This window comes from Anticarsia gemmatalis, chromosome 16 (genome assembly GCF_050436995.1).
Source record: "Anticarsia gemmatalis isolate Benzon Research Colony breed Stoneville strain chromosome 16, ilAntGemm2 primary, whole genome shotgun sequence".
Lineage (NCBI taxonomy): Eukaryota > Metazoa > Arthropoda > Insecta > Lepidoptera > Erebidae > Anticarsia > Anticarsia gemmatalis.
Window position 1 is genome coordinate 5030053 of NC_134760.1, and position 13312 is coordinate 5043364.

General features: G+C 34.3%; 1 protein-coding gene across 3 annotated transcripts in view; it reads left to right on the top strand.

Moving 5' to 3' along the window:
- LOC142979546 (transcription factor hamlet-like) overlaps positions 1–13312 on the top strand; it is a 107797-nt gene that overhangs the window by 41727 nt on the left and 52758 nt on the right. For 2 of the 3 annotated variants that reach the window (XM_076124534.1, XM_076124535.1), the window contains exon 2: positions 2102–2146. In XM_076124534.1, coding sequence (XP_075980649.1) covers positions 2102–2146 — 45 coding nt within the window. Of the gene's footprint in view, positions 1–2101; positions 2147–2880; positions 3017–13312 lie in introns of those variants that run through there. The other variant, XM_076124537.1, reaches the window with a different exon arrangement.

The following is a 13312-nucleotide window of genomic DNA, read 5'->3' on the forward strand; positions in this document are numbered from 1 at the left end:
AAATAGCAAGCAAGCTAGAGGCTCGCATCAGTATAATGAGATGCTGTAATGTTGCTTAGAGGTGGGCGTTCAGTAGCAAACCCTGATTGACCATCAATTTGAATTAAAAGTATGTTAAATAACTTGTCGTATAAAATGGTCGAAGATCATCAAAGCGATACTGAAATACTTTATCATGTCATGTGACTTCATTGATCCGTTTTAGTAAAACATGGCTGTATTTAAATTCTTCAATTACTTAGATTATATCAAATACTACGTGTGTTTATAATACTGATAAAGGTTCATTATTATAAATATGATCTATGTGATATGATGTAGATTGTATCTAACGTTTGATGATAATCCTATCAATAAGAGCTAGTACAGACGGGTGACTTTTTTCACCGGAACTACTTTGTCACACGTGTAGATGATTCCTTCGTCATGGAAAATTCGAATGCGTACTTGATAGTCGGTACTATCGAGTATCGAGATTTGACGTATAAAATGTACTACAAAAATTGTTCCCGCATCGGACTACAGGCACTGAGCTGCTGCTAAAAAAATGCTGACATATATATCTCTCTCTCTAACGTACCTACCTAACGTCACCATCAACAGTAATGTAATTAAATGAAATATGAATGAGTAGGTACGTTATACATCTATAAATAATACTAGGCAATAGGCATTTATTCATTACAATACGTTATGAATAGCCATGACATTTAACCTTAGCAGGATAAAGCCTACAGAGCTACTACTATGCGATTAGTTTAATAGGTTAGGTTTCAGCATCTTTGCGTATATAATAGGTAAATTGTACCTATATCTAGAGCATACATAATTTCACGCCTGTTACACCCAAAGATGTTGGCAGAGTATGTTAAATACACGATTTACCCCCGGTTTCTGAGTACATTTAGCGGTAGTTTATCTGTTCAATAACGTCTTTTATATGAGTTTTAACGCTATATAGATGAATAGAGAAACTACCGCTAAATATACCTCAGAAACCGGGGGTTACCGGGCATTGTAGCGAACTCTGATTTACTTACCATAGATAAATATTCTAACATAAATTAGAATTCTAATATAAATTAGAATAGAACATAAGCATTTTGCACGACCCGGGAATGACCCAAGACCTCATGATCAGCGGATACACTGCCGACCGCACCACAGAGGCGGTAAATGTGATCCATTACGCACGCAATTTAGAACAATTATCCGGGTAATATGCAAGGAACCCTCTTCAGTGCTTGTCCGTGCCAGCACATCATTTAAATTGTCGGTACTTAATAGATAATAGCGGCACGATTCACACTTTCAACTAACTACCAAGCTACGTGAACGTCCGCGAACGCGAGGCGAATGCAAAGCGAAAGCGATTATTTTAAAAGTTTTACAAAGAAAATATTTTTTTTCGTCCTTCGCTTTACCTCCGCTACTTGTTTAATAAGGTTTTGTACACCGGAGGCGATGCGAAGGCGAATTTATTGAATTTTTTATATGTTTTGTACAAATAAGTAGGTACTTTATAAGAATTATTTAGCCACACCTCCAGTAGGCCAGTGTTGTTTTGTATGATGTCACTTTTGATAGATAATACTGTGAAAGATTTGCTATCTATTTAAGTACTTGAATAGACAAAATACGCGATGTCATGTTATTAAATTTAGAAATGAGTACATCTTGTCTACGTAACGTTTGAAAAACATCTTGTACCTACTCATGTTGTTATTATAATAATTGTAAAAACCTGGGACATTGGGTTGATCGACCATTTTTTTTACATTGAAAGCTTTTATTTGTCATATATTATGAGTTTTCGGCTACCATTTAAGTAATCAGTTTACAGTTTTTCACAAATATTTTATGGACTTCTAGTTTCCGCCCGCAACTTAGTCTGCGTGAAAAGATTTCTCATGGTGAAAAGTGTCCTATGTGTATCAAATTTTATTCGTCACGAACTATCGCATTTATAATATGAATCATGCATGATGACGGTTAATCTGTCAGATCTTAAAAATGTAATGAGACGAAACAATCTAATATTAATGGACATAAGTGACATAACGTTAACTAACATATTAAAAATGTATTATTGTTGTTCCAGGAACAGAAGAAGATGGAGAACCGATACTAAACGAAGAAAACGCGGGTGAGCTCAGACTTTTAAGCCTAATCTTATAGTACCTAATCTCTTCTTAGAGATATAAACTATCTGTAATCGTGTCTGCACATTTATAATACCTACGTCTGTATATCAATCATGATTATATTTAATTGGGAACTTCATAAATGTTTCTAGAAATGATTGCCATTTTGCCTAGATAAAATGATTTAATTACGCGGTTATGTATAGTAGCAACACTGAGTTTTGGATTGAATGAAACACAATTATAACAATATTTAGCGGACTTTTTGGCACATTTGTAGAAGAATCTAGAATTTTATAACTGCAACGAATTACCTTGTATAGAGCTTTTACAACCTCTCTAGTAGCGGATTTCTTCTTAAATTGTCTGAACATTGTTCTACTTTGATATGGAAAATTCTAATGCGCACTTGACTTTGAAAACTTATAAGTTACTGAGTAACAAACTTGGCAGGCACTGTTTCCCTGCAGTTTGTAACAGAAACACTGCACCAAGAGTAAAAAGCTACAGTGTTATAAAACAAAATTCTCTTATCACAATACGTAGTAAATCTTAGTAATAATTCGTTTTAATTTTCTTGAAAGGCTCGTTTATCGGTGGTTATCGTATTTTGGACGGAACACACGATTAAGAGAACGACGATTATATTTATCAGGTATGATCGTTTGTCTAATCTGTATCATGTCTTATCGTTTTGTCCGTGATAGAAGGTTTTTGCTTCAGTGATGAATATACACTTCGACATTAAAAGATGTCAATTTTGTTATTTTTTATCTAACAAATGTTCTACCACTTGTGAGTTGGTTAAGTTTATTTGGTTAAGGAAGGGACGGTATACAGTGCAAGGTGAATTTTTCTATAGTCTGCGTATGGTAAGTAACGTTTTATATTTTTTTGTTAACATTTTTCGTATTGTTGTTCCGTGTTATGATTTTAGACGTATTTTTGCGCGAGCCGGTATGCGTAATGGAAAATGTTTTGATGACGTTTAATGATAGTCTACGGCAATCTTGCTCATTAAGTTGAAAGTTTCATGACTACAGCGAGATAGACAAATGTGTTTAGGTCGTATTTTAGCATTTTCGGTTGAATTTCGATTTCGTAATGTTTGTAAATGTTAATCAGTCATCGGTTTGAAAACTTAATTTGATAATTTGCTGTATATTTTAAACTCTGTAGGTACATTAAAAATGTTTGGCGAAGCGAAGTCAACTAATTAAATTAAAAAAAAAGTTTTCTTCCGATTTTGATATGGATTTATGCATATCATCGAAGGTATTAGGCATTATTTTTACATCCTATAATTATAGTATAAAATAACAATGACCGGAAGACGATCGGAAAATACGCGTAGATCCGATAAATTTTAGATTTTCACAATGTTATCTACGAAGGGTTTAATACGACGTAATACGGTTCAATTATATGTATGTGTATAAAACAATTGGGAAATTCACGTGTTGATTTTCCTGTAAAAAAGAACATCTCATGAAAAACCCTCTTAATTAACAAAATACCATGGGTGATCTTTATAATCTATGCTGAATTTTTCTTACCTCATATTATTGATCCGCAAAACTTTGTTTCTTACTTTTCATTATAGTATTGTAAGCTACTGCAAATGACAGTAGCTCGATCTATTTTTTTTCAATCGGTTATAGGGAACTAAACTAGAGGTACCTATCTTGAGAACTATGCAAGAAGTAGTTTCATATAATGTTTTTTTATTGCTTTTTTTTAACTTTTAAGTTACACAGAGGTACTTTCAAATACCCTTCTTATGTTTATTTTATAAAGTCAAAGAAATATGACATTCCATCACAGAAACTACTAAGCCATTTTCAATTCTATAAGGTATTTTACACTTATTCAATTTTCACGCTAACAAACTTTTGATTCAGTCCATGTTTTTATCCAATCAAAATTACACATAACATTACACCGTAAATTCTACGTAGTCCACACGTAGATAAAGTAGCGTCATGGTGTGATAATAGTCACGTTTTTTTACCTATTATCAGTGCCGATTGTAAAATTATAACGATAACGATGAGACCACACCAAAATATTGTAAAACAAAGATTAAGTTACTTTTAGACTTAAGCCTGTAGGCTGTATCTTCAATTGACAACCAGTTATAAATAATTGTAATTAAATAAAATAGTGGTAATTGCTGTCGTTAGCAAGAGGTCTTCTACAGTTTACTTTTGAGGTGCATTCGGTGGTGTATTTGACTGCTATTGGTCTGGTGTTCAAAGAAGAATGAAATGTTAAGAATTTTGCAGAGATTGCTCAGAGTTAGGAAGTTGAGGCTGTTGACCTCGGCGCCTGGCCTTTCATTGGTCGTGTCGGTTTAGCTGTCCCACAAGGCAATGAGAGTAAGGGAATAGAGCCGTAGCCGAATGTCAGCCAGGAGAACATTTCAGTTTGGTTTCTAAGTAATATGTTTCTTAAAATATCCTAGTCTACAAGTGCCATGGTACCCTCGAGTGACGGTTATCTTACCCCAATCAGCCAAAAATTATCAAGTAATTGTGGCTTTGTGACGTGGCGTCTTCAATTACTATATATCTGACATTATTTTGACAGCACATAAATGATTCACGCGATAACACCTACGTTTTGATATTATTTGTTTTATTACACTGTAGAAAACGGACGTAAGAAAATTATGGTTTATATAACAATATACTTAGGTCACTACTTATATTTTGAGCCTTGACGAATCTGATTGTTTTAGACCCCATTTGGTTTTTTCATCGTAAAGTTTGACCTTTTTGACTACTACATTCCTAAGAAAGTTTTGAAATCTGCGCTGAAAATATTTTCAATATCGTCGATCGAAAATTGTAAGTGTGCGGGAAAATGGTATTAGGATGTTAACATTTTCGTGCAAATATTTTTTACGACTTTCGACGTGATTTATAGAAACAGTCGTGTCTATATCAACTTATTTATTATTTTCGTGATAAAGTCCGATCTTTTGAAAATTTAAAACGCTAATATGTAGAGTTCTATCATGATTATTTTTCCCTCACCAATGAAATTCCTGAAGGTCGTCCAAGGTTACCAGTTGTGTCCGGAAAAATCGATGCTGTGCGAAAATTAATTATGCATTTTCGTTTCCTGACACATCAATAGATCGATACAATCCTATACATTATTTCCACTCTTAGATATAAAATATTTGGAGAGAACATTTCCGTTTAGAAGTTTTTTTCTAAATGAGCCAATTTTTTTTCTACAAGAATTCGCAAAGGTACTCGCGCCGATTAGTGCGAACAAATGCTTGAAAATTCTATCGTTTTGCTTCAAAATACATGTATCAAATTGTGACAGACCACAGATCTAGGATCTATGCGCATGAGCTAAAAAGTAAACGTCAGTCGACTTTATGGATGCTTTAAGATGAACCAAATCCAGAAAAAGTTTTTCGCGCTCGAAGCACTTCGAAACAAATAGTCCCTTGATTTTTTATAAAAACTTTGTCACGGCCCAAAATGTCTTCAGAAAAATGTAGAATGGTTAATTCTTATTGATTTACAATCAAATGTTTACCGAAAGTTTTATTTAAAATTTGGAAAAACCACAAAATCCAACAGGTCGAGTGCCATAATGACAATGCCCGCCCTAACACATCTTTTGTAAACAACCGGCTGTTATGTGCACGAAAATAATCGAATAAATTAGTTTCTCGCCATACACTACAGTTTGACATCAAATGAATTTATTTAGTTCCAAAACGTCAAGAATAAATAGCATTAACATTGATTTTTCATCGGCACAAGAAACAGGTTATGCTTTTAAACAGCCTGTTTTTGAGGGGTCTTCGGGAAAGAAAAAAAAATATTAAAAAAATATTTCGATCGGATAAAAATCTATCTAGATCATGCATAAGAATACCCGAGAACACGATAAAGTAGTTTTCACTCACATATTTACCGTTTTTCATAGTTAGGCTCAAAATATAAGTAGTGGCCCACGTATTACTTATATATAATGTGGGTTTATATAAATAAATATTATAAGATTATGGTTCAATAATAAAGCTTTGTTAACGATAAAATAATTCTAATTCTAATTCTGATAAAATAATCATTAATAGTGTATTTTTAATGTGTTTTGTGTAGAAAACTATACTTATGACACAGTTTTTGAATTTGTAAAAATGTGTAGGCTCGTTTACGCATGGTAGTCCATGAAGGAAATATATTTGTAATTAATTTTAAATAATGTACAATAGTATGAATTCCCTGAATTCCTAAATAATAAGATAAAACGTGCGAAAAAACATTGAATAACCCATTCTGTTAAAGCATTATTATGTTATTATGCCAATTTGATAACAGGTAAATTGAACTGGGTCAGAAGATGGAGCGAATATGTTATAGAATAAAATAACAATTTGATGTATGATTTAACACAATGTGTAAGACATGTTTACTAAAGCATTATAGAATATTTTATTTTATGTTGTATGCAAATGCATTCGTAGAGAAACACTTGTATGAAAAAAATAAACATGCATCACCTTTGAAACCTCAATTTTGGTGTACATTACACTTGTGTAAGTTACACTTAGATACCTACATAAATAAAACACTCACTGAACATTGAATTTACACATGCCTACAGCTTTTAATTGTGAAGTAATTTGATATCACAAAGTCAATGAGGAACTGAGTGAATAAGTGGAATCAGTTGTGGCATACGTCGATAGTAAAATGTGTCGAGAATCGATTCTGTTCCCGGTCGTAACTGCGTGTCATTAATGGTGAGATCGTAAAGCCGCGGTCGCTACAATCGGAATGCGCCTTGAGGCACGCCTGTAAGCCGATAAACCGGCTTCTGTCTAGTGCCGTGTACATTAGTTTTCCATATAAATAATACATTTCATAACTTAGAATAATTATGATTTTGCTGTATTTTTCATTAAGTGTCTTTACAAAGAATTATGATACATATGTTGTGAATATTACGGTCAATTGAATAAAATGTAGAGACGATTTTTTATGACACAGAATTTATCCATTGAATCAGTCTGCTTTGGGGACGATCAGGTATATTTTAAAATAGTTATAATTCTACAAAAATAATATTTTTGGTACATATTTCGAATATGTATTATAGTTACTAATTGTCAATTTAATTATCGCTCGAAAAAAGTTCTTATCTTAGGTCGTTGTATTAGTGTACAGCACTAGGCTCGATAAACAGGCTTCTGTCTCGGCGCTAATAAGCGCCTCCTCGCTTCGCTTGCTCGGCAGGTTTACGAGCGCACCGCTCCGCACCGCTCACAAGAGCGCATTCGTCTCGGGGCCTAATTAAAATGAGCTAGCGTTGTCTTAAGCAAACACCTGGCAGAAAAAGATTAGTCTTATATATACTTCTCTTACCTTTTCTGAAGAATCGATCAAAGAGAAATCGCAAGTCTTGTACAATTTTAGTCTTGCAAGGAATACGTACGTACAGTCACAGTGACACAGATTTTGTGGGTGGTGCGTCAAGATTACAGTAGTCCGTCTTGCTCTGATTTCATTAATATGTATTATAATGTGAAGCCAATGAATGACGATGATTAGCTATGACATTATAAACGTTACGATATAATGGGCGTATATTTCCACTCTCGTAGTACATAGGGGTGGCGCGTGCAACAGTTTTACATGAGGACCACCACCAATTAGAAGCAATATCAAAACCGTCGGCTGAAGTGCCATCATTATCTCGGAGATCGCACGCGAAGCTAACTCTTCCTCCCCTACAATTTAGGCATAAAATTCTATAAAATATTCATGGGTTTTTGGAGACAAGTGGAGTGAGCAATCCTGAAGTATGGGGTTGGAACATAGTTAAAGCGTTTAGGTCGAGAGTCGTCGAGTACCTTCAGCCTTTTGTAGAGTTTTCTATCGTTTTGGGTTTATGGGCGCAGCTATTTTGTCAATTCGTGGGGGAGCGTGTTTCGTTTTGACAACCCTTGAATGAGGTTACGCAGAGATGCGGAAAATTGTCGAACATTATGTGCAGCGTTATGTAATAAAACATGTTTTAACAATTTATTTGTATGATACAAGCGATCAATGTAATCATCTTTGATGTGGTAATGTTTTGTTCATAGCTTTACAGTCACACTAACAAACATGTAAGGAATAATCTTATCGTTTCGTGATTATCTACAAATATTTATAAGAATTTTGTGACAAGCCATTTCCGGTTTTACGGAATTTCCAGATGCGAAGTAAGCCGCAAATCCTTTGATAATTGGACACAAAGCTGTGTAAAAGCAACAGTTCTTTAAGTGAGCTAACGTACCGTTAACTTGGATTAAAGTAAGCAAGGAATGTAGTTACAGTGGAGGGTTGGCGATGTATTAATATCATGAACATAACACTACCTAACGGCTGTATAAATGCAGTGAAGCATGAGCGCACTGATTGGATACCTATTTCTGATTTAATAGGATCCGCATATTTAGATATCCGTGGTATGATTGCCATGTATATGCATGTTTGTGAACACACGCTGTCAAATGTTTGCATGATAATTTTGTCTTTATTTATTTAGTCTTAGAGTGTATTTTAGTAATTTCAGTAAACTAAGAATTGTTATATATGCAATATGTGCTATTGTAAAATACTTTCTTGAAATGTTAATAATTAATGTCTCTGTTCAGACGACTTAGACGAAGATATGACATGTGCGTCAATCAATTGATTACAAAACGTAAACATTGAAGCTTTATCAAAACAATCAAACATATTAAATATTCTTGTAAGAGACCGGGTGCAAAATAGATAATTAGATAATTATATCAATATTTGTTTAAGTTTTTCCGTTATACGAATATAAAACACGTGCGCAATGTTTTATTACTCATATACATCGACAATATAATAGGATTGAAATCGATTTATTTGATAAATATTTTGTACAGAAGGATTATTTTATTCTTATAATTTATTTAATTATAAACTTGAAAATTTGTCGGCTGAGATGTCAGGGCTTAACTACTGAACTAATCTTTATGAAACTAAGCGTAGATATATCTCAATGTTAAAACCTTAGAGCCAAAGATGACAGTTTTTAAATACTTTTACCCCCAGAGCGGAGGTGCGCAGGCAGTAATAAATAAATTAAAACTATAATAAAAATAAAGTATTATGATGAGTTTAGTGCTCGAGCATTACTTGTACAAGCTCTCAATGCCAGTCCGTGTCCACAATAACTATAATAATAATTAAAAGTGGTTCAATATAAGCGATTCTACAAGGGATTCAGTTCTTCCCATATTCAAACATAATGGGAGCAAACTCTTACATTAAACTGTGACCATTGTGTTCGTTCATTGTTCTTTTTTATTGTTTTAAAACCCCTTTTGTCGCTCCGCGGCGCACCATCGGCGATGGGGAAAAAGATATTTTAACTTATAATTAGTACGAATGCGTGTGCAATTTTCAATTCGGGGTTTTTACCAAATCTTTGGTATTATGTAATTTAATTTAATCATTTAGTGTCGCTTTATCCGTCTTATTAATTTGAATGCTACTTCTAAATACTAAGTATGCCGTTACTTACTTTGCATTATAGTGCTTATTACTATTGATATTATCAGTTCATACAATGCCATCTACTACGTCTAAACTCTTGAAGAAAGACAAAGATATTAAGTAATATCAACCCGAAAGCGAGCAACAGTTAGTAATGAAACACAATTTAAGTAACATTATTAATTACATTCTATATCCTCATTGAAATTTCCATCTCCCACGGTCCCAAACATATATTATTATTATGATTTCATCCGCAGCACACGTTCTTATATTAACACAAACACAATTATCTGCTCAAAACGATGATTAACTTATTCAATTGGTTATTAATCAAAATGTCCTGAGGTTATTTGCAAGGTGGTAGAACACGGTTATCCTGGCAGCACGTGTCTGTGCCGCAGCGGGGCGGGCGAGGGGGTGGCGAGCGGTGGGGAGAGGGGGAGGGAGAAGAGCCCGGAGGCTATACGAAATTAATTTCAAGTACAGCGCAGCAGGATTTGTGTACATTGGCTGTGTACTGATATCCGAGTAATGTGAGCGTAGTGTGCTTTCCGATGTTCGTTTTACATTTTTTGATGAAGAGCTTTTTGTGGACCTTTTGATGAAGGGTTATGAAATGACGTTAGGAAATTGGTATGCTGATAGATGTAGTCGTTCAAAGTTTGTCTAAACGAGAGAGTTGGTAAAAGTTATCGGACATTTTTATGCAAGGTTTTTGTTAAATTGCGGTAGCTATGTAAAAAACCATAATGGTGTAATGTATTTTGTTTGAAACCCATATGAATTATACATAATACAATCAGATTAACTACATATTAAAAAAAAAGCAAAATAAAATAAACTTCGGCCACGTGTAAACATTCCATCGGGAAAAAGAATCCTTTTTGTTAATGCAAATTATTGACAAACTGTATATCAAATTGCAACAAAACACATTCAAGAGCTTTTCCAACTAAATTCCTCCAAACAATTCTAACTAGAATCCAACAGTAACGCACTTACTCCCCTATTACGGTCAAGCGTGTCAGTAAACACTACACAGGATGTTTGTTCGTTAGCCAGTTATCCACAGACACTGACGTTTATCTACTCGCTACTCTATTTACCACTATACAGGGGGTTCATACAAATTTCATTCATTTGAGTTACTTCATCCTAATTATACATAGTTATGCCAGGGGTAACGGTAATGTTTTTGTTCTTCCGATGTAGTAATCACATCGTGGCTTATTGCATTTAGCCGTATAGATAGATAAACGCTACTTTCGTATGTATAAAGAATGAGTATGTTTTCCCTTGCTGTATAGTATGTTGCCATAGAATATTTTTCATATTTGTTTTCCTTTTAATATCTTGTTTATAATCGTTTGATCACGTAAGTTCATCAAGATTTAGTTGTTTGCTAGATATTTGTTGAAACGTTATCTAAATAATTTCGAAAAGCCGGATGGCTTATATATACCACCACAGATAGTTAGGTATTCCGATAAGCATAAATTATGTCATCGATACATTTACTATCTCCGTCATGTCTTAAAAAACGCAAGTCATGCTACATTATCTATTTTTTCCGTTTATACTTATATTAAACCGCGATGTATCAATAACAACTCATTGATAACACAGTTACTATACGGTAATCATTATCAGTTTGTCAATGAAACAGGTAACGCAACATTATAGGTACACATTCGTATATCATTCAAAGCACGAAGCTATCAAAGTAGCACTCACTCAGATTGCCCATTTACAGATCCCTCGACATAAGGCCACATAGACACTTACGTGTATAACCGCACATGTATTTCTGAGAAACGTCCCTTATAGGAAGAGAGGCGAAGAGAGGTTTTTAAGAGGCCGAGTGAGTGGAGAGCGGTGTTGCGATCGGCTCGACTGCTCACCCCGGCCGACAGTAAAAAATATGAGCATCCCCCTTCCACACGCCCCCTCTGCCCCTCGCGCCATCTTGAAAAACTTTGTCACTTGTAGCCGCAGATCGATCTGTGTCTACGACGTCTACGCCGTAGCTGTGTAGGCGTGTGTAGAGATACTCTACGGAGTTTTATATTTTAAGAGCATTTTTATCCTATCCATAAAACATGAAGTACAGGTAGGTTGCTCCTGCAATCTGCCAAAAGTTGATAAGAATTTGAGATACACTGACAAATTTTATTAATTAGACAGCTTATCTTAAATCCTGTTCTGTCTTTTCTTTTACTCTAAAAACTATAAGGAAACTATGAGGCTAATATTTCTCGGTCAACTGCCTTTCTTTTCATTTTGACTTGCATTATTTGCACAGGTCCAGAACATACAATGTAAAGTCGTTAATCCGTACAAACTTTATTCTAAGAAGTAGCATGTGAGTGTTTATTGAGTTAAGAACACGTCTATTACGAGCCCTCCATTGTCCTGGCCCCTCATAACATGACTTTTGTCATTGAAATGATAATCAGTAAAAGGATTTGTGTGGAATTATTCACATGACTACCTTGACTAAGGAGATACGCCCTGTGGCTACAACTTCTATTGAAAGATTAAATTAACAATTTGAACTTTAAAGTTTAGCCCACAGAGTACAGTTTTGTTCGGTTCATAAATCATAGTTTTGAATAAAACACGGACACCTAAGGGCCTCAGCAGGTGTCCTTACAATTGTACCTTGTAATGTCCATGTTATTTGGGAAGTCAAAACGATTGAATGAGGAAGTTGAATGGCGAATATAATCCCATACCAGATTAATCTTTTGAGATGTTAGCTTCTGAATTAGGGCATGTAGAGCTCATTATATTTAAAAAACTATAGAACCTGTATATGTAATGTATATACGTGTCGTATATAAAAAAAAACGGTTTTTAAAAAAAATGTACCATGTTCATGCATAATTTTAACCACTGGATGTTTTTGGATGTTGAATTGTTTTAGGATAAAAATGAATTTTAAACAGATTTATTTGTATCCTTATATTTGTCCAAAACAGATTGTATGATTTTGCTCAAAATGTGGTTGCATTCGATTACATATTACCTACTTGTACAATCGTAATGTTCACGAGGAAGGAAAGGTAGAGATTCGTTAATCTGTACCAAATAATAATACAACGGATAAATCGTAATTTATAACACACTAACCTACTGATAAATTGAACAATCTCAAGGATACAAACGCCAAATTTTCCACAGAATACCAATAAAAACGATAACTGTGTCTTTTGAAATCACCTTACACATATTTCACTTATAAAGAGATTATCTTGTAACAATTGGCGTTGATTAAACCTATCTGAGATTCACACATTCCACAAAAAAATTAACCCCAAACCCTTCTGTCAAAGGGTCAAGGTAAAGGATCAACCCTTGACATCTCTGTAAGATAGAAGAAACCCTTTCTAGAGATAGTTGTGTCATTGTGCAATCAAAGGGTTTAGGAAACCAAAATTAGTTGCATTCAAATCGGCGTGACACCCCGATTGTCATAACGAACCGTGCGAAATTTCACACAATGGCAAAAAGTTACACAAAAAATTGGAAAAAAATCCTTTTCGGGTAAATTTTTTTGGAAAAAAATGTTAGCGAAAGGGTGATGTGCCCTTTATTACCCCCCGCAAGTCATATTTT